The sequence below is a fragment of the Chiloscyllium plagiosum genome, unplaced genomic scaffold (assembly GCF_037043375.1).
Source record: "Chiloscyllium plagiosum isolate Xiang-an unplaced genomic scaffold, Cpla_swu_hap1 HiC_scaffold_22, whole genome shotgun sequence".
Lineage (NCBI taxonomy): Eukaryota > Metazoa > Chordata > Chondrichthyes > Orectolobiformes > Hemiscylliidae > Chiloscyllium > Chiloscyllium plagiosum.
This window is the reverse complement of record NW_028270160.1, coordinates 66,640,034-66,666,616: the sequence shown is the minus strand read 5'-3', so window position 1 is coordinate 66,666,616 and position 26,583 is coordinate 66,640,034. Positions and strand designations below refer to the sequence as shown.

The following is a 26,583-nucleotide window of genomic DNA, read 5'->3' as shown; positions in this document are numbered from 1 at the left end:
CAGGAAGGATCTGAAGAGAGCTAAGAGCAGCAAGGAGGGGACATGAAAAGTCCTTAGTTGGTAGGATTAGGGAAAACCCAAAGGCTTTCTATAGGTATGTCAGGAATAAAAGAATGACTAGGGTAGGAATAGGTCCAGTCAAGGATAGTAGTGGGAAGTTGCGTGTGGAGGCTGAAGAGATTGGGGAAACACTGAATGAATACTTTTTGTCAGTATTCACTCAGGAACAGGACATTGTTGCCGATGTGAATACTGAGTCTCAATTAATTAGAATGGACGGCTTTGAGGTATGTAGGGAAGAGGTGTTGGAAATTCTGGAAAGGGTGAAAATAGATAAGTCCCCTGGGCCTGATGGCATTTATCCTAGGATTCTCTGGGAAGCAAGGGAGGAGATTGCAGAGCCATTGGCCTTGATTTTTATGTCCTCGTTGTCTACAGGAATAGTGCCAGAAGACTGGAGGATAGCAAATGTGGTTCCCTTGTTCAAGAAGGGGAGTAGGGATAACCCTAGTAACTATCAGCTGGTGAGTCTCACTTCTGTTGTGGGCAAAGTCTTAGAGAGTCTTTGTAAGGGATAGGATTTAGAACATCTGGATAGGAATAATGTGATCAAGGATAGTCAGCGTGGTTTTGTGAAGGGCAGGTCGTGCCTCACAAACCTTATTGAGTTCTTTGAGAAGGTAAGTAAGGAGGTGGACGAGGGGAAAGAGGTAGATGTGGTGTATATGGATTTTAGTAAGGCATTTGATAAGGTTCCCCATGGTAGGCTACTGCAAAAAATACGGAGGTATGGCATTGAGTGAGTTGGAGGTTTGGATTAGGAATTGGCTGGCTGGAAGAAGGTAGTAGTTGATGGTAAAGGTTCATCTTGGAGTGCAGTTACTAGCGGTGTTCCGCAAGGATCTGTTTTGGGACCATTGCTATTTGTCATTTTTATAAATGACCTGGAGGAGGGGCTAGAAGGTTGGGTGAGCAAGTTTGCGGATGATACGAAAGTCGGTGGAGTTGTTGACAGTGAGGAAGGATGTGTCAGGTTACAGTGGGATATAGATAAGCTGCAGAGCTGGGCAGAAAGGTGGCAAATGGAGTTCAATGTAGCTAAGTGTGAGGTGATTCACTTTGGTAAGAGTAACAAGAAGATGGGGTACTGGGCTAATGGTCGGATACTTGGTAGTGTGGATGAGCAGAGGGATCTTGGTGTCCATGTACACAGATCTCTGAAAGTTGCCACCCAGGTAAATAGTGCTGTGAAGAAGGCATATGGCGTACTGGCTTTTATTGGTAGAGGAATTGAGTTCTGGAGTCCTGGGGTCATGTTGCAGTTGTATAAGACTCTGGTGCGTCCGCATCTGGTGTATTGTGTGCAGTTTTGGTCACCATACTATAGGAAGGATGTGGAGGCACTGGAACGGGTGCAGAGGAGGTTTACCAGGATGTTGCCTGGTATGGTAGGAAGATTGTATGAGGAAAGGCTGAGGCACTTTGGGCTGTTTTCATTGGAGAAAAGAAGGTTTAGGGGTGAATTGATAGAGGTGTACAAGATGATTAGGGGTTTAGATAGGGTTGACCCTGAGAATCTTTTTCCACATATGGAGTCAGCTATTACGAGGGGGCATAGCTTTAAATTAAGGGGTGGTAGGTATAGGACAGATGTTAGGGGTAGATTCTTTACTCAGCGAGTCGTGAGTTCATGGAATGCCCTGCCAGTAGCAGTGGTGGACTCTCCCTTTTTATGGGCATTTAAGCGGGCATTGGATAGGCATATGGAGGATAGTGGGCTTGGATCGGTGCAACATCGTGGGCCAAAGGGCCTGTACTGCGCTGTATTTTTCTATGTTCTGGTCGCCCTATTATAGGAAAGATGTGGATGCTTTGGAGAGGGTTCAGAGGAGATTTACTAGGATGCTGCCTGGAATGGAGGGCTTATCTTACGAAGAGAGGTTGACTAAGCTCAGACATTTTTCATTGGGGAAAAAGGAGGAAGAGAGGGGACCAAATTGAGGTGTACAAGATAATGTGAGGTATAGATAGAGTTGATAGCCAGAAACTTTTTCCCAGGGCAGAAATTGTTAACACGAGGGGTCATAGTTTTAAGCTGTTTGGCGGAAAGTATAGAGAGGATGTCAGAGGCGGGTTCTTTTACGCAGAGTTGTGAGAGCATGGAATGCGTTGCCAGCAGCAGTTGTTGGAAGCGAGGTCATTGGGGATATTTAAGAGACCGCTGGACATGCATATGGTCACAGAAATTTGAGAGTTCGTACATTAGGTTTACCTCACATGAGGATCAATGGTCGGCACAACATCGTGGGCTGAAGGTCCTGTTCTGTGCTGTACTGTTCTATGTTCTATGATACATGAACACCAACTAGTCACAAACTGACATGATACACTCTCTCTGGTATCCTTACATACAGATGAGGAAGGACACTACTTCAACTGGGACAACCCATCCAACCTAGGACAAGCCAAACAGAGAGACACGAGAATTCCTAGAAGCATGGCATTCCAACCAGAACTCTATCAACAAACACATTGACTTCGATCCCATTTACCACCCCCTGAGAAAAAGAACATGAAATTACATCACCAACCTTAGGAAACTCAAACATATAAATAGAAAGTTGGCTACACCACCAGTGCTTCATTCAGAGGTTCACTGAAGATGTTAACTAGCATGGTGATGAAACGTCTATAAACTAACCTTCCAGCTCAGTGAGCAAACCTACAGCCACAACTTTGAGAAATAAATAGCGAAGTCTTGAAAAGAGTGTACATTACAGAAGAGGAGGTACTGGAGGTCTTAAAGTACATAACCATAGAAAGTCCTTGGAACCTGTTCAAGTGTATCCCAGAACACTCTAGGAAGCTAGGGGAGAAACTTTTGGCCCCCTCGCAGAGATATTTATATCATTGACAGCCACAGGTTAGGTGCCCAAAGACTGGAGGGTGGCTCATGTCATTGTTGAATAAACGCTTCAAGGAAAATCCAGGGAGTGTTCAAAGTTTGTGCGAAGATTTGTAGCTCGGGTGCTCGTTGTTGTGGTTCTGTTCACCGAGCTGCAAGTTTTTGTTGCAAACGTTTCATCCCCTGGCTAGGCGACATCATCAGTGCTTGGGAGCCTCCTGCGAAGCGCTTCTTTGATGTTTCCTCCGGTGTTTATAGTGGTCTGTCCCTGCCGCTTCCGGTTGTCAGTTTCAGCTGTCCGCTGTAGTGGTTGGTATATTGGGTCCAGGTCGATGTGTTTGTTGATGGAGTTTGTGGATGAATGCCATGCCTCTAGGAATTCCCTGGCTGTTCTCTGTCTGGCTTGCCCTATAATGGTAGTGTTGTCCCAGTTGAATTCATGTTGCTTGTTGTCTGCGTGTGTGGGTACTCAGGATAGCTGGTCGTGTCGTTTCGTGGCTAGTTGATGTTCATGTATGCGGATTGTTAGCTGTCTTCCTGTTTGTCCTATATAGTGTTTTGTGCAGTCCTTGCAAGGTATTTTGTACACTACATTCGTTTTGCTCATGTTGGGTATCGGGTCCTTCGTTCTGGTGAGTTGTTGTCTGCTAACAATTCGCATACGTGAACAGAACCACAACAAAATCCAGGGAACTATAGACCGATGAGTCTGACATCAGTGGGTGGCTATTTGTTTGAGATGATTCTGAGAGACAGGATTTACATGCATTTGGAAAGGCAAGGACTTATATAGGATAGTCAGCATGGCTTTGTGCGTGGGTGATTATGTCTCACTAGCTTGATTTTATTTATGATGACATCACCAAGATGATAAATGAAAGCAGAGCAGATGTCTACGTGGACTTTAGCAAGCCCTTCAACAAGGTTCCACAGAGTAATTGGTTAGTAAAGTTAAATCACATGAGATCCAGAGAAGGTAATTGAAGAGTACGATGGGATCTTGATCAGCTGGGCCACTGGGCCAAGGAGTGGCAGAGAGAGAGTTTAATTTAGATTAATATGAGGTGTTGTCTTTTTGGTAAGACAAACCAGGGCAGGGCCTACACAGCTAATAGAGACCTGGTAAGTGTTGTCGAACAGAGAGACTTAGGCGTCGTGGTACATAGTTCCTTGAAAGTGGCATCACTGGTAGACAGGGTGGTGCAGAAGGTGTTTGGCTCGCTTGCCTTCATTGGTTAGAGCATTGAGTACAGGAGTTAGGACTTCATGTTACAGCTGGTAAGGCTGTATTTGGAGTACTGTATCCAGTTCTGATTATCCTGCTATATGAAGGATGTTATTGAACTGGAAAGGGTGCATAAACGATTTAAGAGTGCTACAGAGACTGGAGAGTTGAGTTATAATGGCTGGGACTTTTTTTAACCCTGGAACATAGGTCACATAATCATGAGAGGCATAGATAAGGTGAATAGCCAAGGTATTTTCCCCAGGGTAGAGGAGTCCAAAACTAGAGGGCATAGGTTTAGTTAAGAGGGGAAAGATTTGAGACCTGAAGGACAATATTTCAGTGCAGAGGTTGGTGCGTGTATGCAACAAATTGCCAGAAAAAGTTAGAGGTGAGAACGATTACAACACTTAAAATACATTTGGAAGGCACATCAATTGGAAAGATTTGGAGGCAAATGGAACTAGTTCAGTTTGGGAAACCTGGTTGGCAAGTTTCCATGTTGTATGACTCTAACTGTTAAGACTCTATTTGGCAGCATCTGTGGAGAGAAAGCAGAGTTAACATTTTGTATCCAGTGACCTTTCTTAAGAACTGCCTTTTGACTTTCACACTCTGCTTCCTGCTGCTAAGCAAGTTTTGGGTCCATTTTGTCAATTGTCCTCAATCCCATAGGCTATGAGCTGCCATGTAAAACGTTATTAAAAACCTTGTTACTGGCTGCATGTAGACTATACCAACTGCACTATCCTCATCTACATAGTTCAGTCACCTATCAAATTTATTCAACACTATCTCATCCCTTCCAAAGTCACGCTGACTGTCCCAGATTAAGCCTTGTTTCTCCAAATGGAGTTTAATTTTGTCCCTCAGATATTTTTCTAATAATTTCCCTACCTCTGATGTTAGATTCATTGGCCTGAGGTTTCATGATTCATTTCTAACAGGTTCTTAATAATGGTACCATGGAACTCTTCAGTCCTCTGGCACCTCTCCTGTGCCCAGAATTTGAAAACTAATGTTAGAGCCCCTGCAATCTCTTCTCTCTCTCTTCTCTTCCCCCCCCCCCCCCCCCGCCAGCCTTCCACAGCAGCCTGGGATAGGTCTCATCAGGGCCTAGGGATTTATTATGTATTCTGGATGCACACACAGGTTGCTGCCTTGGTTCCTGATAAGCTGTACTCTTTCCCGCATCCGCCGTACCTCTTGCAAAAATGCCATCCCGTATTCCCAATTCCTCCGCCTCCGCCGTATCTGCTCCCAGGAGGACCAGTTCCACCACAGAACACACCAGATGGCCTCCTCCTTCTTTAGAGACCGCAATTTCCCTTCCCACGTGGTTAAAGGTGCCCTCCAACGCATCTCGTCCACATCCCGCACCTCCGCCCTCCGACCCCACCCTTCCAACCGTAACAAGGACAGAACGCCCCTGGTGCTCACCTTCCACCCCACAAACCTCCGCATAAACCAAATCATCCGCCGACATTTCCGCCACCTCCAAAAAGACCCCACCACCAGGGATATATTTCCCTCCCCACCCCTTTCCGCCTTCCGCAAAGACCGTTCCCTCCATGACTACCTGGTCAGGTCCACGCCCCCCTACGACCCACCCTCACATCCTGGCACTTTCCCCTGCCACCGCAGGAACTGTAAAACCTGTGCCCACACCTCCTCCCTCACCTCCATCCAAGGCCCTAAAGGAGCCTTCCATATCCATCAAAATTTTACCTGCACATCCACTAATATCATTTATTGTATCCGTTGCTCCCGATGCGGTCTCCTCTACATTGGGGAGACTGGGCGCCTCCTAGCAGAGCGCTTTACAGAACATCTCCGAGACACCCGTACCAATCAACCATACCGCCCTGTGGCCCAACATTTCAACTCCCCCTCCCACTCTGCCGAGGACATGGAGGTCCTGGGTCTCCTTCACCGCCGCTCCCTCACCACCAGACGCCTGGAGGAAGAACGCCTCATCTTCCGCCTCGGAACACTTCAACCCCAGGGCATCAATGTGGACCTCAACAGCTTCCTCATTTCCCCTTCCCCCACCTCATCCTAGTTTCAAACTTCCAGTCCCCTTGACTTGTCCGGACTTGTCCGACCTGCCTAGCTCCTTTTCCACCTATCCACTCCACCCTCTCCTCCCTGACCTATTTCCTCCCCCACTCACCCATTGTATTCTATGCTACTCTCTCCCCACCCCCACCCTCCCCTAGCTTATCTCTCCACGCTTCAGGCTCTCTGCCTTTATTCCTGATGAAGGGCTTTTGCCCGAAACGTCGATTTTGCTGAAGCTCCTCGATGCTGCCTGAACTGCTGTGCTCTTCCAGCACCATTGATCCAGAATCTGGTTTCCAGCATCTGCAGTCATTGTTTTTACCTTGTATTCTTTCCCTGGTTATTCTCTCATCCCGAATATACTTCAAAGAAAATCCAGAAGTGTGTTTTTTTAATGTTACATGCAAGTAATTTTTCATGCCTCCTCTTCATTCACCAAGTTTTTTTTTAAAAGCTGGCCTTATCCATCCTTTACTACTCTCGGGCATGTGCTGTTTTCAGCCTTTGGTATCCATCATAAGCTTCCTTTTTTTTTTCCATTGTCCAATCCTTAACAAACCTTGACATCCAAGGTTCTCTGGACTTGTTGGTCTTAGTTTTCACTTTTATGGGAAAGTGTTGTCCCTGCACACTTTTCTTTCTTTTTTGAATAACTCCCATTACTCTATAGATCTTTCTGCAATAGTTAGTTCCAGTTCAGTTTGAGCAGAACCTGTCTTGTATTAAAACCCAGCCCCACCCCTACAAAACTATGGACATATGCGTGTACTCACTCTTACCACACTGAGATGCACTCACTCTTACCGCACTTCAGAACATTTATTTCACTTCAATCTTTGTTTATTCATTGTGGCCCATTCCTATGCTGTTCTGTTTTTATCCATAATTACCTCAAATTCTACTGAATATTAAATACTAGCATCAAAGTGCTCCTCCACTGCATCTAACACTTGCCTAGCTTTCTTCCCTAAAATTAGGTCCAGCACCACTTTAGGGTCTAGTAAAATTATTAAGCCTTTGCATTCTCAATGCTGATTTGTTCAAGTATATCACAACACCTTCCCTGACTTTTTTTATATGCACACCAGCCTTCTCTACAGTGAATACGGATGTTTTATCTATATATTAGGATATAGTATGTTTGTAGGATTTTTATGTGCTGGCTTAAAGACTGTCCTGGGCACATTTTGCCCCTCTAAGACTTTTACACTTTACACTTAGTGGGCGGCACGGTGGCACAGTGGTTAGCACTGCTGCCTCACAGCGCCTGAGACCCGGGTTCAATTCCCGCCTCAGGCGACTGACTGTGTGGAGTTTGCACGTTCTCCCCGTGTCTGCGTGGGTTTCCTCCGGGTGCTCCGGTTTCCTCCCACAGTCCAAAGATGTGCAGGTCAGGTGAATTGGCCATGTTAAATTGCCCGTAGTGTTAGGTAAGGGGTAAATGTAGGGGTATGGGTGGGTTGCGCTTCGGCGGGTCGGTGTGGACTTGTTGGGCCAAAGGGCCTGTTTCCACGCTGTAATGTAATCTAAAAAAAAAAAATCCCAGTCAATATTAGACAAATTGATATACCATATTATTTACCAGATTAGATTCCCTAGAGTGTGGAAACAGGCCCTTCAGCCCACCAAGTCCACACCAAGTCTCCGAAGAGCAACCCACCCAGACCCATTTCCCTCTGACTAATGCAGCTAACACCATGGGCAATTTAGCATGGCCAGTTCACCTGCCCTGCACATCTTTGGACAATGGGAGGGAACCAGAGCACCTGGAGGCAATCCATGCAGACACTGGGAGCATGTGCAGACTCCACACAGACAGTCGCCTGAGGCTGGAATTGAACCTGGGACCCTGGTGCTGTGAGGCAGCGGTGCTAACCACTGAGCCATCCTGTCGCCCATGTACTATTATGCTATTATTTTTATGCTTCTGAGGTTTGCCTACATATGTCTTTCTGTCTCTTACTCACTGTTTGGGAGTGTATTGTACATCCCTAGAATACTGCTGTATTTTTTGTTTCTGGACTCTCATTTTTGAAGGCTTCCCACCTTCCAGTCATCCCTTTACACTTAAATTCCTCACCATCTAAGCCTTTAACACTATGGCAGTCCCAGTCTTTGCTTCTCAATTTCCTACCGATCACTTGGGCAGGTCTAAAGTGCAGTCCCAACAAGGTGATCATCCCCTTCTTATTTCTCAGTTCCACCCAAATAAGTTCACTGGACATACTCCTAAGAACATCCTTCCTCAGTGCAGCAGTAATGTTATCCTTAATCAAATGCCTCATTACCCCTCCTCTCTTGCCCTTCTTTCTGTCGTTCCTACAGCATTCATACCCTAAATATTTGGCTGCCAGTCCTGTCCATCCCTGAGTCACATCTCTGTAACAGCTGTAATATCCCAGTGCTATGTTCCCAATTCATCTGCCTTACTCGTCAGACTCTTGGATTGAAATAAAAGCAATTTAAATTATCAGCCCTACTCATTCATGAAAAATAAAAACAGGAGTAGTAGGCTATCTGACCCTTTTGAGTCTGTTCTGCAGATCATCCAAATCCGTAAACTGTTCCTGCTTCAACCACCGCCACCCCCACCGACGCATATTCTTTGATTTCCATCGCCTGAAGTGCTATATCCAATTCCTTGGCTCCCAGGTAGTGGAACGGCTTAGAGAGAGAGAGAGAGAGAGATTCTACAAAAAAAATCATCCAAAGCCACTCACTGTACCTACTGCAAGCACCTGGGGAAATGATCATGGCTGGTCATCCAAGTCTGTATCCTGTTCCAGATTTCTCCTTTTATGCTTTGGTTCCTTTATCCATAAGAACCATATCTAACCCCTCTTTGTTTTGGCCTCACTGTTTCATATGGCAGTGAATTCTACATTCTGGGAAAAGAAACTTTTCATCTCAGTCCTAAATGGCCTACCCTGTCTCCTTAGATTGTAACCCAGGTTCTCGATGCTGCGTCATCAGGAACATGCTTTCTACATTTAACTAGTCTAGTCTGTTATAAATTTTAAAGATTTCTGAGAATCTCCCTCATTCTTCTAAACTCCAGTCAATATAGTCCTAACAGGTCTAGTTTCTCCATTTGTCAGTGCTGCCATCCCAGAAATCAGTCTGGTAAACCTATGTTGCATTCACTCCATAGCTAGAACATCTCTTCCTCAAATAAGGAGACCAAAAATGTGTACATATTCCAGCTGTGGTCTCACCAAGGCCTTTTAGAATTGCAGCAAGACATCCAATCCTCTCGCTATGAGACAAGATCTATATGTATTTAGATGCAAATGAACTTAGTAGTGATAGAGAGCATGGTTTAGTGCAGAGGACGATGTGCCTTATTAACTTGACTGAGTTTTTTTTTTGAGGTGGTGATTGAGGGAAAAGTGGTTGAGGTTATCTACATGGACTTCACTAAAGCCTTTGACAAGGTTCCTCTTGGCAGACTGGTACAAAAGGTGAAGTTACATGGTAGCAGGGGTGAACTGGCAAGATGGATACAAACTGGCTTAGTCATAGGAGGCAGAGGGTAGTGGTGGAAGGATGCTTTTTGAATGAAGGGTTGTGACTAGTGGTGTTCCACAGGGGCCTCTGCTGTTCGTGGTGTACATTAATGATTTGGAAGAAAGTGTAGCTGATCCAATTAGTAAGTTTGCAATCAAGACAAAGATTGGTGGAGTTGTGAATAGATTGTCAGAGGATAGAACAGGATAGAGATCAGTTGGAGGCATGGTCAGAAAAATGCCACAGTTGTTCAGTGGCACTGCTGCCTCACAGCGCCAGGGACCCAGGTTTGATTTTACCCTTGGGTAACTGTGTGTGGAGTTTGCTCATTCTCCCTGTAACTGCCTAAGTATCCTCCGGGTGCTCTGGTTTCCTCTCATTCAAAAATATGCAGGTTAGGTGGATTGGCAATGCTAAATTGCTTCATGATGTGCAGGGTAGGTAGATTAGCCATGGGAAATACAGGATTATAGGAATAGGTTTGAGGGAATGGGTCTAGGTGGGATGCTTGTCAGAGGGTCAGTTTGGTCTCAATGGGCTGAAAGGCCTGCTTCTGGACTGCAGGAATTCTTAAAATAAAAAAGTGATGCATTTTGGAAGGTGGAAGTTAAAGTGGATGGTGGAACCTTTAGGGATATTGATATGCGCAGTGATCTGGGTGTGCAGATCCACAAATCACTGAAGATGGCAGTGCAGGTAAATAAGGTAGTGGGAAGAAAAGCCTGTGGCATGCTTGCCTTCTTTGGAAGGGGCATTGACTATAAAGATAGGCAAGTTATGCTGCAGCTTCATAGTACTTTCTAGTTAGGCCACACTTGGACTATTGCATCCAGTTCTGATCACCACTCTAACAGAAGAATGTGAATGCTTTGGTGAGGGTATAGAAACAGTTTACCAGATGTTGCCTGATACGGGAGATTTTAGCAATGGAGAAAGGTTGGATAGACTGGGTTTGTTTTCACTGGAATTCAGGAGGTTGAGGGGACAGAAGATAGAAGTCTATAAGATTGTGAATATCATGGATAGAATGGAAAGTATGAGGCGTTTTCCCCAGGATGGAGGGGTCAATTACTAAGGGACACCAGTTCAAGGTATGGTGGATGAATTTTGAAAGAGTTGTGCAAGGCAGGTTTTTCACACAAGGGATGGATGTGCCTGGAACACACTGCCAGAGAAGTTGGTAGAAGCAGATACAATAGCAGCATTCAGAAAGCACCTGGACAACTACGTGAATAGGAAGGGAATAGAGGGATACAGATCCTGTAAGTGAAGACAGTTTTGGTATGGAAGGGCAATTGTGTCGGCGCAGGCTTGGTTGGCAGGAAGGCATGTTCCTGTGATGCGTTTCCTCCTTCACCCGCATTGTCTTTCTGCTGTACAAGGACATCCAGATCTGCTACCCTTCATTTATCTATCACTATTCAGTAACCTGTTTTTCTGTTTATGACCGAAGTGGATAATTTTACATAATACTTCATTTACCATGCATTGGTCCACTCAGTCAGCTTGCCCGAATTATACGGAAGCATCTCTGCATCTTCATTTCAGCTCACCCTCCCATCCAGCTTGTGTCATCTGCAAACTTGGAGATATTTCACCTGATTCCATCAACAAAATTATTAACATATACATTATGAATAGCTGGGGTCCAAGCAGTGAACCCTGCAGTACACCACTGGTCATATTCTTCCTCTTGGAAAAAGGTTTCTTGTTTGCCAGCCAGTCGTAAGTCCATGTTAATATACTACCCCAGGCTACATGCTACTCCCTTATGTGGAACCTTATCGAAAGCCTTCAGAAAGTCCGAGTAAACCACTTCCACAGGTTTTCCCTTATTAAATCTGCTAGTTATATTATTTCAAAATTCCAGTAGATTTGTCAAGCATTTCCTTTCATAAATCTATGCTGACTCTGACTAATCCTGTCACTGCTTTCCAAGTATTCTGCTGTTAACTTTTTTTAATATAATGGAGTCTTGCCTGACATTGGGGGAAAATGTAACCGATCTATAATTTCCTGTTTCTCGTTCTATCCTTTTCTTTAAATAGTGGGGTTACATTAGCTATACTCCAATCCATAGGAACTGTTTGAGGCTAAAGAATCTTGAAAGATGATCACTAATGTATCCACTACTCTAGGGCCACTTCTTAAGTACTCTGGGATGTAGATTATCTGCCCTCCTATTTGTACTGATTTCTTTTAGTTTAACCCTCCTCTTGCCAGACCTTGTGTTTCTCAACATTTTTGGGACATTTGTGTCCTTCTTTGTGAAGACAGAATCAAATACGTTTTTAATTGTTCTGCCATTTTTGTTCTGAATTATTTGTTTCTGATATTTGTGTGGCATGGTGGCTCAGTGGTTACAATTGCTGCCTCTCAGCGCCAGGGACCCTGGTTCGATTCCTGCCTCAGATGACTGTCTGTGTGGAGACAGTCTACATCCCAGAGTTTGCACATTCTCCCTGTGTCTGCATGGGTGTCCTCTGGATGCTTTGGTTTCCTCCCATAATCCAAAGATGTGCAGGTCAGGTGAATTGACCAGGCAAAATTGCCCATAGTGTTAGGTGCATTCATAATGGGTAAATATAGGGTAGGGGAATGGGTCAGGGTGGGTTCTTTGGATGGTTGGTGTGGACTTGATGGGCCGAAGGGCCTGTTTCCATACTGTAGGGAATCTAATCTAATCAAAAAAATCTAATTTGTCTTAACTAATATTTTTCTTCTTCTCCTCACATCTGTAGAACTTTTACAGTCAGTTTGTATGTTCCTAGCAAACTTTGTCATACTCTATTTTCTCCCTTTTAATCAATTCCTTTGTAATTCTTTGAAATCTAAAGTGTTCCAAATCCTTGTCTGCTGCCTATTCAAGAGTCACTTAAATGTACTTACTGTATCTGACTCGACTATCAATGCTGGCAGTGCTTCCACCCACCCACCACTCTGAATAAAGAACCTACCTCTGACATCTCCCCTAAACTTTCCTCCGATTACCTTAAAATTATGCCCCCTCATTATAAACATTTCTCTGGCTATCCACTGTATCTATCCACTGCCCCTCAACATCTTGTGCACCTCTGTCAAGACGCCTGTCGTCATCCTTCACTCCAATGAGTAAAGCCCTAGCTCCCTCAACCTTTCTTCATAAGACATGCCCTCCAGTCTAGGCAGCATCCTGGTAAATCTCCTGTGCACCATCTTTTAAAGCTACGACATCTTTCCTATAATGAGGCAACCAGAACTGAACAAAGTGTGGTCTAACTGGGACTCTATGGAGCTGCAGCATAACCTCGCAGTTCTTAAACTCAATCCCCCTGCTAATGAAAATCAGCGCACCAAATGCCTTCTTAACAACCCTGTCAACTTGGGTGGCAACTTTGAGGGATCTATGGAGATGGTCCCCAAGATGCCTCTGTTCCTCCACACCGCCAAGAATCTAACAGTCAAATTCAACCTTCCAAAGCGAATCACTTCACACTTTTCCAGGTTGAACACCATCTGCCACATCTCAGCCCAGTTCTGCATCCTATCAACGTCTTGTTTCAACTTGCGACAGCCCTCCATGCTATCCATAAGTCTACCAATCTTCATGTCATTGGCAAACTTACTAACCCACACTTCCACCTCCTCATCAAATCACAGAGTAGACGTCTCCGAACAGATCCCTGCAAAACACCACTGCTCAGCAGGCTCCACGCTGAATGCTTTCCATCAACCGCCACCCTCTGTCATCCATGGGCCAACCAATTCTGTATCCAGACACAGATTTGCTTGTAAACTATGCCCCTTTCCTTTCTGAATGTGCCTACCATGGGAAACCTTATCAAAAGCCTTGTTAAAATCCACGTATGCCACATCCACTGGTCTACGTTCATCAATGTATTTTGTCACATTCTCAAAGAATTCTGCCCCCTTCAAATTCATGGGAGAAAGTGAGGACTGCAGATCAGAATAGTGTGTGTTGCTGGAAAAACAGAGGGATAAGCCGCATCTGAGGAACAGGAGAATTGATGTTTCAGTCATAAGCCCTTCATCAGGAATCTGTCTGACCTAGCTCTAAAAGGCATGTTGACGATCTCAGATCAAACTATGGTTTTCCAAGTAATCATAAATCCTGTCTCTCAGATTCCTCTCCAATATTTTTCACATCACAGACGTAAGACTGAATGGTCTCTAATTCCCAGGATTATCTCTATTCCCTTTCTTGATCAAGGGAATAACATTTGCCACCCTCCAATCATTTGGTACTACTCCACTGGACAGTGAGGGCGCAAAGGTCATTGCCAAAGGTGCAGCAATCTCTTCCCTCGCTTCCTGTAGAAACCGAGGGTATATCCTGTCTGGCCCAGAGGACTTATCAATCCTTATGTTTTTCAAAATTTCCAGCACATCCTCCTTCCTAATATCAACCTTATCTAGCATATCAGTCATTCATGCTGTCCTCGGAAACATCAAGGTCCCCCTCAGTAGTGAATATTGAAGCAAAGTACATGTTAAGGACCTCCCCTTCTTTTGACTCCAGGCGCAAGTTCCACTATCCCTGATTAGACCTACCCTCACTCTAGCCATCCCCCTGTTCCTCACGTAAATGTAGAATGCCTTGGGGTTTTCCTTAATCCTACTCACTAAAGATTTTTCATGCCCTCTTCTAGCTCTTCTAAGTCCATTCTTCAGTTCCTTCCTGGCTACCTTGTAACCCTCTAAAGCCTTGTCTGATCCTTGCCTCCTCAACCTTAAATAAGCATCCTTCTTTCTCTTGACTAGATGTTCCATATGTCTTGTCACCCAAGGTTCTTTCAACCTACCATCCCTTCCTTGTCTCGGTGCTGGACAGGTTTGTCTCACTGCCAGCAGGTGCTTCCTAAACAACCTCCACATTTCTGTTGTGCATTTTCCTGAGAACATCTGTTACCAATCTAGGTGCCCCAGTTCCTGCCTAATTCCCCCCTCTCCCAATTAAATGCTTTCTCCTACCATCTGCTCCTATCCTTATCCATGAGTATATAAAGGTTATGGAGTTGTGATCACTATCACTGCAATGCTTTCTGCTGAGAGATCGGATACCTGACATGATTCGTTGTCGAGCACCAAAACAAAAATGGCCTCCCACTGTTCAGTCTATTTACATATTGCTTCAGGAACCCTTCCTGAACACATTTGACAAAAAACTGCTCCATCCAAACTATTTGAACTAAGTAGGTTCCAATTTATATTTGGGAAGTTAAGGTCACCCATGATGACAACCCTGTTACTTCTACACATTTCCAAAATCTGCCTCTCAATCTGCTCCTCTGTCTCTGTTGCTACTTTGGGGCCTGTATTTTTTGTTAAAAAAAATCTTCCCATTAAAGTGACTTTTCCTTTTCTGTTGCTGACTTACACCCACACTGACTCTGTGGACAAACCCTCCTCGACGATCTCCCTTTCTGTAGCTGTGGTACTATCACTGATTAGCAATATTATCCCTCCTTACTGTGGTAATTGACTCCTTGATCAATATTGCAACACCCCTTCCTCTTTTGTGGCAAAGCTTTCCCGCCCACCCATCTTGCCTGAAGATTCTGTGCCCCAGAATATTGAGTTGCCAGTCCTGTTCCTCCTCCAGTAGTGTGATATCATTGTTATCATGGAGACATCTCCACGTGTCAATCAATACTCCTTCCCCATTCATCTGTTCAAACTGCCCTTGTTTAATTTCTTATGATGCTGGTGAGACTGATCTTCCAATTCAGCCTTTATTACCCAGAGATATTGGTAAGGCTTCACCTGGATTGTTTTGGTAATGGTGCTCTCAAAATGCAATTAGGCAGGAATTTCAAGATAGTATCTCCAAGACAATGAAGGGCATCTTCATTATGTACTCCCTTAGCTGGAACTCTGGGAGTAGCACTCAGACCGGAGGCAGAAGTTTATAGGTTTAACACTTCACTGTACTGAAGGAGTGCCACATTATTGGAAATGTTGCTTGTTTGGAGTAAACTTTAACCTGCTCCCTCAGATGGTAGAAGGCCCCATAACACTCTAAGAGCTAGGGAGTTCTCCTGATGTCGTGGTGAATATCTCTGATCACGCATGTTCCTTCCTTTCTTTATTCTCTGCGAAAAGCTGGTCTGACATGTGAAACTGACCTCAACCACAGGTGGATTGCTTATCTTTATTGCAGAAACATTTTTAAAAACTCATCAATGGATTGCAAAGGCTTTAAGTTTAAACTGCTACGCGGGATTTCCAGCCAGGAGTAAATTGTCGCTGCTTTTTTTTTCTTCTTTATTTATAGCCCATTGTCGATATGGTGTCAGGAAAGTAGCATCCTAATTGTTATGGGCTTTCAGCTTTATTTTGAGATTATTTCTGAGATTCTACTTGTAAGCCAGTGATCTCATTTACTGCTTTCCTTTCCCTCCAGATATTTTCTGAGAGTAACAATAGTGCGAAGCTTAAGTGACTTGGTAAAGGAATATGATCTGATTGTGCACCAGCTCGCCACATATCCAGATGTCAACAACTCCATCAAAATGGAAGTGGGCATTGAAGACTGCTTACACATAGAGTTTGAATATAACAAATCAAAGTGAGTCACAGTGTTTGGAGATAATGCTTTAGATTTGAATCTTGGTTCTCACTTACATTGTTAGGTGTATCAGCCATTCAGTCATGCCTCTGAGTCGCAAAGTTATAGTTTCAGGTCCCACTCCAGGACTATAAGATGTAGAAGTAGTCCATTTGACCTATTGAGTCTGCTCTGTCATTCAATGCGATTGTAACTGACCTGATAATCCTCAACTCCGCTTTCTTGCCTTTACTGACAATCTTCTATATCCTTAATGACTAAAGATCTGTCTATCTCAACGTTTGAGCTTTGACAACCCCCTCCGTTAAAGAATTCCATAAATTCACTACCCTCTTGAGAGAAGAAATTTCAACTCAACTGTCTTAAATGGCTGACCCTTTATTCTGAGATTATGCCCAGTAGTCTTACAATGCCCTACAATGGGGAAACAACATGAAAGCCCATTAAAAAAATTTGTACGTTTCAATAAAATCATCCCTCATTCTTCTAAACTTGAGTGAGTACTAGCCCAACCAATTCAGCCTTTCTTGATAAGAAAGTCCCTCCAACACCTCTCCTCTCCTCCCCACCCCCACCGTTTCAAGCTGGTGAACCTTCCCTGGTCAGCCTCCCATGTCAGTATATCTTCCCTTGCACAAGGATCCCAAAAATGTACACCATCTGGGGAGATAAATGTTGGTCGAAACTCCTCTGCAGTACTTAGCACTGTTGAAAGTGCCACTTTTTTTTATTGAACTCTCAAACCAAGGCCCTGTCTAGTGGGCACAAAAGATCCCTTAGCACTACTTCAAAGAAATGCAGGGTACTGGCCAATATTTAACCCACAGATCAACATTACAAAAACAGATTATCTGGTTAATATGTTTGTGAAGCTTGATGTGTGCAAATTGTTTTCTTCTCTACATTCTCAACAGTACCTCATTAGCTGATAAACTAATATGGAATACCCAGTAGTTGTGAAAGTACAAGTGCAAGTCTGCCCAAATCAGGTGGTGGAATGATTGTGAGAGGAACTGCTGGGTGGTGTGTTTTGATGGATCTACTGCTCTCAGCCATTTAGGGGAAAAGCTCATGGGGTTTGGAAGAAACCTTGGTAAGTTACTGAAGTACATCTTGTAGATTGTACACACCGCTGCCACAGTTGGTGAAGGGAGTGAGCGTTGAAGGTTGAGTTTGGGGTGCCATTCAGTTCGGCTGTTTTGTCCTGAATAGTGTCAAGCCTCTTGTGTTATTTGAACTGCTATGAACTGGGGAGTGTTTTATCATGTTCTTGATTTGTGCCTTGTAGTTGGTGGACAGGGTTTGGGGAGACAAGGTGACCTGCTCTTTACTCACGATTTTTCTGGCCAGTCCAGTTCAGTTTCTGGTTAGTGGTACCCCCCAGGATTTGGATTTTTAAAAAGTGCTGAAGGGATTCAACAGATATGGCAGCATCTGGAGAGAGGGAAATTGAGTTAACATTTTTAGTCTAATCTGACTTTTCGTACCAGATTTGAAACATTACATCTGTTTCTGTCTCCACAGGTGGTGCCTGACCTGTGAGTTTCTCCAACACATTTTTTTATTTCAGATTTCCAGCATTCGAAGGATTTTGCTTGTATCCTATTATATAGATAGTGGGGAGATTTAGCTCTAGAGGGCCTTGGTGAGACCACACGTATTTTTTGGGATTTTGGAGAACACTTTAATTTTGGGTTGTAGGTTAGGTTATCTGTTCGTTGAGGTGGTGGTTTGTTCTCGGACGTTTCATCACCATGTGAACTTCCAGTGAAGCGCTGGTGTACTGTCCTGCCTACTATTTGTGTCTTGGGGTGTTGTGGTGGGTGATATCACTTCTTGTTCTGTTTCTGACAGGTTGGTAAATGGGGTCGAAATCTATCTGTTTGTTAATGTGTTTGTAAATGTAGGGTAGGGGAATGGATCTGGAATAGTTACTCTTTGGAGGGTCAGTGCGGACTTGTTGGGCCAAAGGACCTGTTTTTATACTGTAGGGAATCTAATATAAAAACTTCCGCAGACCTCAAAGGTTCACTTGTGGCATCGACTTCTGGAAAAAGAAGTCAATTCTGTGAATGATGTTGGCACATCAGTCATATGCATGGATCCTTGGAGCCACTGTGTGTGTAGCTTGGAGGGACTGCTGAATGGGGATTTGGAACCCCCCTCCAGTTCTGAGACAGTGAGGCATTGCTTGATTAGCTCCTCGTCCTTTTTACCTCTGGCCTTTACTGAAGTACACCAAACCCTGCTTTTGGATTGCATTTACTTTTCAAATGACTCATGCTATTTTCAATTATCCAGAGCTGGGTGGAGGCCGACTGCTTGTTACCAGCCCCCTTGTGTCAGTTTTGGACAATATCTATCCAATGCACTCAGAAGCTTCTAGAAGTATGATCATTTACTTAGCCTCGACCATGTTGTATCCATCAACATTGTCCATTTTTAAAATAATTTCTGTGAAAATATAAAGCATATACATTTTCTTTGGGATTATTCTTCATGCCGTCTGGCTATGAAATGTATTTGATTTTCTTTATCAACCTTTTGTGCAAAAGCTTATCTTCTTTAAATGTATATCCCAGCCTATTTTGAATATGTTCAGTGACTGACCACTACGATACCCAAATCACAAGTATAAAACTTATGGTCTACCAAGCCATGTCTCTGGAATTTGACTTGTTCAGAATTGTCATCATCTGGGATCATAATACCAGGTTTGATTTTGCTTTGTTAATAGATATCACTTGAAGGATGTGATTGTTGGTAAGATCTATTTCCTATTGGTGAGAATCAAAATCCAACATATGGAACTTCAGCTGATCAAAAAAGAGATCACCGGTATTGGTAAGGAGAACAATGTGAACCTTCTGTTGGATTCAATGTGCACTGTTGTCTGGCACCAGGATACTCTGCTGTCTGATGAGTGTTGCTTCTTTTTTGACTAGGGCCCAGCACAACCACAGAGACGGAAACTATTGCAAAGTATGAAATAATGGATGGAGCTCCTGTTAAAGGTGAGGTGTCTAGCTCCATTATAACTATCTCCACTGAAACCTAAACACCCTTTGTTGGACTAAAACAAGGTTGGTCAGCTTCTGAGAAATTGGAGCAGGCTCATTAGGAAGTGGTTGAGGAAGGGAGCTCATTTCTGCACAAAATAAAGTATACATATTAAACTTGTCTTTCAGACATTTATTTTATTCCCCTTCTTGCCCTGTCTCCAGGATATTTCTCTTGCAGCTAGTTGTTCCACATATTTTAACTAGTTTCACAAGCCATTTGGTTACTTTTAATGATTTACCAATAAATAATGTAAGAGTACTGAAGAGCACAGACTTTAGTCTGGTCAATGTTGACATGTGAAGAGGATATTGATTTCTTTGGTTTGGAATTCTTGGTCACTGCTTGCTACTTCTCAGTTTGAGCTATGTCTTTTGGTTCGTTGAGATACAATGTGATTGTGACATTGAACTATGGAATCTCACAGAGCTTTGTCTCCGGACAGACTATTTTTAATTGTGCACCAGCATGATGAAGCATTGGTGGCTATGTGCCTGTCACTGATGAAGGTGTAGTTAGCATGACCTAATGGGGTGAGGATGTTGGCTGAAGTGACTGTTCAGCTCAAGTATACGGGTCCTGAGAGCTAACTCTTGCTACTAGTCTGTCAACCACAGCAGAGTCCATCCACTGTACAGCAGTGAAGGAAGAACAAGCTTTCAATGCTTCTGTTGAATCTTTGAGGTGAATGACTGATACATTTGAGAACTTCAACATAGAATCCTTCAGATTATTGCTGTTTTTATTCACTTGTGAAATGTGGGTTTTGCTAACTGAGCCAGCATTTGTTACCTGTCCCTAGTTGGCATGAGAAGATGGTGATGAGCTGTCATCTTGACTGCAGTCATGTGCTGTAGGTAGACCCACAATTCTGGAGGGAATTCCAGTGATAGTGAAGGAACCCAATATATTCCCAAATTAGACTGGTGAGTGGCTTGGAGGAGAACCTGCAGGTGGTGTTTCCAAGTATCTGCTGCTCTTGCCTCTTAGATGGAAGTGGTCATGGGCTTTGAAAGTGCTGTCTCAGAATCTTTGGTAAATTTTTGCAGTTCATCTTGTAGATAGTACATACTGCTGCTACTAAGCATAGTGTTGTGGAGAGAGTGGATGTTTGTGGATATGGTGCCAGTCATGTGGGCTGCTTTGTCCTGAATGTTGTCAAACATCTTGTGTTGTTGGAGCTGCAGCCATCTAGGCAAGTGGGAATTACTCCATCATACCTTGTGCCTTTTAGATAGTGGACAGACTTTGAAGAATTAGGAAATGAGTTATTTGCTGCAGTATTCCTAACCTCTGACGTGTTTTTGTAGCCATGGCAATTATATGGTGAGTCTGGTTGACTTTCTGGTCAATGATAACTCCCCAGGATGTTAATAGTGAAGCAAGTGTTAATGATAACACCATTGAATGTTAAGGGGTGATGGTTATATCATCTCTTAACAGAGGTGGTCTTTGCCTAGCATTTGAGAGATGTGAATTGTCACTTCAGCCCAAGCCTGGATACTGCTGGAAAAGCGCAGCAGGTCAGGCAGCATCAAAGGAGCAGGAGAATCGACGTTTTGGGTATAAGCCCTTCTTCAGGAATGAATCTGGATACTGTCCAGGTCTTGTTGCATTTGAACATGTTCTCAAATGTTTCAGTATCCAAGGGGTCCTGAATCATGCTGAGCAATTGTTGGCAAACATATTCACTTCTGACTTTTTGGCAGAGGGAAGTTCATTGAAGCAGCTGAGATTAGTCGTGTCTGAGACTGAGGAACTCCTGCAGTGATGTCCTGGAGATGAAATGACTGTCCTCTGAATCACTTTATACCTTTCCAGGTTGAATTCAAACTGCCATTTCTCAGCTCAGCTTTGCATCCTGTCAATGTCCCGTTGCAACCTTCAACAGCCCTCCACACTATCCACTAACGTTCATTGCCAAACTTACTAATCTACTCTTCCACTTCCTCATCCAAGTCAATTATAAAAATCACAAAAAGCAGAGGTCCCAGGACCTGCAGAACATCACTGGTTACAGAGCTCCAGGCTGAATGCTTTCCATCTATGACCACCCTCTGTCGTCTATGGGCTAGCCAATTATGTATCCAGACAGACAGGTTTATCTGTATCTCATGCCTCCTTACATCCTGAGTGAGCCTACCATAGGGCACCTTATCAAATGCCTTGCTAAAATCCATATATACCACATTCACTGCTCTACCTTCTTCAATGTGTTTTGTCACATTCTCAAAGAATTCAGTAAGGCTTGCGAGGCATGACCTGCTCTCCACTCCAGCCCCACTCAAAGCCATGCTGGCTATCCTGTCTCTCAGAATCCTCTCCAATAATTTTCCCACCACCACCATAAGACTGACTGGTCTGTAATTCCCTTTCTTGAATGAGAGAATAACATTTGCCACCTCCAATTATCTGGTAGAAATGCAAAGATCATCACCAAAGACTCAGCAATCTCTTCCCTCACTTCCTGTACTAACTTTGGGTGTATCCTGTCTGGCCCAGGGGACTTGTCTATCTTATTTTTCAAAGCGCCCTCCTCCGCGCCCTGGTCTGTTTTACACAGGATAAAAGCACATTGCTGCGGATGCTGGCCAAAGGGTCGGTTAGACTCAACAGCAGCTCTTTTCTCTCCTTACAAATGCTGCCAGAGCTGCTGAGATCTTCCAACATTTTCTCTTTTGGTTTCATTCTGTTTTACACTGCCCTCACAAACGACAAGGTCCCTCTCACTAGTGAATACTGAAGCAACGTATTCATTAAGGACCTTGCCTATCTCCTCCAACTCCAGGCACAAGTTTCTCTGATTATCCCTGATCCCACTATCCTTGATCTGCCCTACCCTCAATCTGGCCTTCATCATGTTCCTCATGTAAGTGTAGAATGCCTTGAAGTTTTCCTTAATCCTACCTGCCAAGGCTTTTTCATGCCCCCCTCCTACCTCTCCTAAGTCCATTCTTCATGGCTAACTTGTAACCCTTTAGACCCCTGGCTGATCCTTGCTACGAGAAAGTGAGGACTGCAGATGCTGGAGATCAGAACTGAAAAATGTGTTGCTGGAAAAGCGCTGCAGGTCAGGCAGCAAAGGAGCAGGAAATCGACATTTCGGGCATAAGCCCTTCTTCAGGAATGAGGAGGGTGTGCCAAGCAGGCTAAGATAAAAGGTAGGGAGGAGGGACTTGGGGGAGGGGCGTTGGGAATGCGATAGGTGGAAGGAGGTTAAGGTGAGGGTGATAGGCCGGAGAGGGGGTGGGGGGCGGAGAGGTCGGGAAGAAGATTGCAGGTCAAGAAGGCGGTGCTGAGTCTGAGGGTTGGGACTGAGATAAGGTGGGGGGAGGGGAAATGAGAAAGCTGGAGAAATCTGCATTCTTCCCTTGTGGTTGGAGGGTTCCTAGGCGGAAAATGAGGCGGTCTTCCTCCGGGTGTCGTGTTGCCATGGTCTGACAATGGAGGAGGCCAAGGACCTGCATGTCCTTGGCAGAGGGGGAGTTGAAGTGTTCAGCCACGAGGCGGTTGGGTTGGTTGGTCCAGGTGTCCCAGAGGTGTTCTCTGAAACGTTCTGCAGGTAGGCAGCCTCTCTCTCCCCAATGTATAGGAGGCCACATCGGGTGCAGTGGATGTAGTAAATGGTGTGTGTGGAGGTGCAGGTGAATTTCTGATGGATATGGAAGGATTCCTTGGCGCCTTGGAGGGAAGTGAGGGGGGAGGTGTGGGCGCAAGTTTTGCATTTCTTGCGGTTGCAGGGGAAGGTGCCGGGAGTGGATGTTGGGTTGGTGGGGGGTGTGGATCTAACGAGGGAGTCACGGAGGGAGTGGTCTTTCCGGAACACTGATAGGGCTGGGGAGGGAAATATATCCTTAGTGGTGGAGTCTGTTTGGAGGTGGCGAAAATGATGACGTATGATACGATGTATCTGGAGGTTGGTGGGGTGGAAGGTGAGCACCAGTGGGGTTCTGTCCTGGTGGCGATTGGAGGGGCGGGGTTCAAGGACGGATGAGCGGGAAGTGGAGGAGATGCGGTGGAGAGCATCGTCAACCACGTCTGAGGGGAAATTGCGGTCTTTGAAGAAGGCGGCCATGTGGGTTGTTCGGTATTGGAATTGGTCCTCCTGGGAGCGGATGCGGCGAAGGAATTGGGAATATGGGATGGCGTTTTTACAGGGGGCACGGTGGGAGGAGGTGTAATCTAGGTAGCTGTGGGAGTCAGTCGGTTTATAGTAAACGTCCATGTTGAGTCGGTCATCCGAGAAAGAAATGGAGAGGTCTAGGAAGGGGAGGGAAGAGTCTGAGATGGTCCAGGTAAATTTTGAGGTCGGGGTGGAAGGTGTTAGTAAAGTGGATGAACTGTTCAACCTCCTCGTGGGAGCACGCGGTAGCGCCGATACAGTCATCGATGTAGCGGAGGAAAAGGTGGGGGGTGGTGCCAGTGTAGCTGCGAAGATTTGTTCCACATATCCAACAAAGAGGCAGACATAGCTGGGGCCCATGCGGGTGCCCATGGCTACCCCTTTGGTCTGGAGGAAGTGGGAGGATTGGAAAGAGAAGTTGTTCAGAGTGAGGACCAGTCCAGTCAGTCGAAGGAGGGTGTCAGTGGAAGGGTACTGGATGGTTCGGCGGGAAAGGAAGAAGCGGAGGGCTTTGAGGCCTTCGTGATGGGGGATGGAGGTGTATAGGGACTGGATGTCCATGGTGAAGATAAGGCGTTGGGGGCCAGGGAAGCGCAAATCATGGAGGAGATGGAGGGTGTGGGTGGTGTCCCGAACGTACGTGGGGAGTTCTTGAACTAAGGGGGACAGGACCGTGTCGAGGTATGCAGAGGTGAGTTCAGTGGGGCAGGAGCAGGCTGAGACGATGGGTCGGCCGGGTCAGTCAGGTTTGTGGATTTTGGGCAGGAGGTAGAAACGGGCAGTGCGGGGTTGTGGGACTGAGATTGGAGGCGGTGGATGGGAGATCCCCTGAGGTGATGAGGTTACGGATGGTCTGGGAGATGCTGGTTTGGTGGTGGGAGGTGGGGTCATGGTCAAGAGGGCAGTAGGAGGAGGTGTCCGCGAGCTGGCGTTTAGCTTCAGCAATATAAAGATCGGTGCGCCAAACTACCACCGCGCCTCCCTTGTCTGCCGGTTTGATGGTGAGGTTGGGGTTGGAGCAGAGGGAGTGGAGGGCTAAGGTTGATCCTTGCTACCTCAACCTTGAGTAAGCTTCTTTTTCCTCTTGACTAGATGTTTCACATTTCTTATCATCCAATGTTCCTTCAGCCTGCAATCCCTTCCTTGCCTCAGTGTGACAAACCTATCATGCACTCACAATTGCTCACTAAACAACTTCCACATATCTGCTATGTATTTCCCTGAGAATATCTGTTCCCAATTTATGCTCCACAGTTCTTGCCTAATAGCATTGTAATTCCCCCCTCCTTTAATTAAGTACTTTTCCATACTGTCTGCTACCCCTCCAAGACTATAGTTAATGGTCAGGGAGTTGGGGTCACTGTCACTGAAATGCTGTCCCACCAAGAGAGCTGACACCTGACCTGGTTTGTTGCCAAGCACCAAATCCAATATGGCCTCTCCTCTATTCAGTCTATCTACATATTGAGTCAAGAATCCTTCCTGGATACACCACGACACACAGCTCTTCCAATTTTGGCACTTGCCCCCAAATGTTACTCAGGAGGATTTTGCAGAGGTTTTGCTATTGTCGTTTCCAGTGTCTAGGTAAATACCAAAGGTCGGTCTGTTTATATTTCCTTGTTGTGACTTTGTGGCAGTTGATACTGACTGGCTTGTGAGGCCATTTCAGAGGGTTTTTAAGAGTTAACCATTTAACTCCAGACCCACAGTAATATGTAGGCCAGACCAGGTGAGACAGTTGGCAGTGGTTTCATGGTCTTCATTCGAATCTTAATTCCATACATTTAGTGAATTCAAATTCCACCATCTACCAGGCGGGATTTGAACCTGTTGCCCAGAACAGAAATGAATGGTCTAGGGATTATGCCACAAGAACGCCTCTTCTGTACTGCTTAGATCTCGTGAAGCTAAATTGCAAATATCTGATTATTGCATTGGTGAAATAAATAGAGTGGAGAATAAAATCTTTATGGAAAATGTCATTTATATTTCAAACTACATTTCAGAAAATGTACTGAATTCAGACCCAGGCTGTGTTGGTGGCAGAGAACATTGGGGATGTATTGGAATGTATTGATCACAGTGTTTCTAACTATTGCAAAGTGGCAGATGTATTTCCCCATTGGAGGAGGACTCAGCCACTCCAAATCCACTAACCTGACCTCCATAATGGGGTGAGTGTACACTAACCAGATGTTTCTGCAAAGAAATTCTGGAAACACTCATTAAGTCGAGCTGCATCGGTGAGTAAAGCAGATTCCATGTTTCAGTTCCAAGGTCTTTCATCAGAGCTGGGAACTTTTAGTAACGTAATAGGTTTTGTGGAGGTAAAATGGGGGAAGGCTGAATAAAAGGGGAGCTATATGCTATCACAGTCTTGAGTTTTCCAAGTATTTGTTTACCTCGTGTGCTGGGCTGACTCCTGCACAAAAGAAACAGTGCTGCATATTGAAAGTATGAACTACTTGGGTCAGATAGAATTGATGAAGGGTCCAAGATTACCTAGTGATTCATACCTAGTCAATATATAATGTGGGATGGAACAAGTTAAGAAGCTTCAATTCCACATAAACTTTGCTGAACTCTCCAGTGCTCTGTTCAGAAAGTGGGCTCAATTTTAGGTTAAAACCAGATCAACACCTTGCTGAAGTTTCTTAGCTCTGGAGTGATTAATAATATCGTTTGGTCATTGGGATTACCTGTGGAGCAGCATATGTCTGCTGATCACAGTCCCTAGTTTTGAGAAAGTAGTGTGACTGTTTTCTGCAGAATATTTCTCAAAGCAGCAGTATCTTTGGGAGTGGTAGAAAAGTTATCAGCAGTGCTGTGTAAAGTCAGCTCATGCATTCAAACTCTTTGTTTGTGTTTAAGGTGAATCTATTCCGATCAGGCTCTTCCTGGCAGGCTATGATCTGACCCCAACAATGAGGGATGTCAACAAGAAATTTTCTGTGCGCTACTTTTTAAATCTCGTTCTAGTCGATGAAGAAGATAGACGGTATTTTAAGCAGCAGGTATGTAAATCGATCAGCCCCCCTATTTGAGTAATGCACTGAGAGACTCAGCCTTTATATATAAATTGGGGTCAATCATTAATTATGTGTATCCAGGTTTTAGACACTGATATAATT

At 44.7% G+C, this 26,583-nt stretch overlaps 1 protein-coding gene across 2 annotated transcripts in view; it reads left to right on the top strand.

Annotated features, from left to right (window-relative positions):
• Positions 1-26,583, top strand: part of vps26a (VPS26, retromer complex component A) — a 74,687-nt gene that overhangs the window by 45,120 nt on the left and 2,984 nt on the right. For both annotated transcript variants that reach the window (XM_043683142.2, XM_087999155.1), the window contains exons 5-8: positions 16,102-16,266; positions 19,004-19,110; positions 19,212-19,280; positions 26,324-26,466. In XM_043683142.2, coding sequence (XP_043539077.1) covers positions 16,102-16,266; positions 19,004-19,110; positions 19,212-19,280; positions 26,324-26,466 — 484 coding nt within the window. The remainder of the gene's footprint in view (positions 1-16,101; positions 16,267-19,003; positions 19,111-19,211; positions 19,281-26,323; positions 26,467-26,583) is intronic.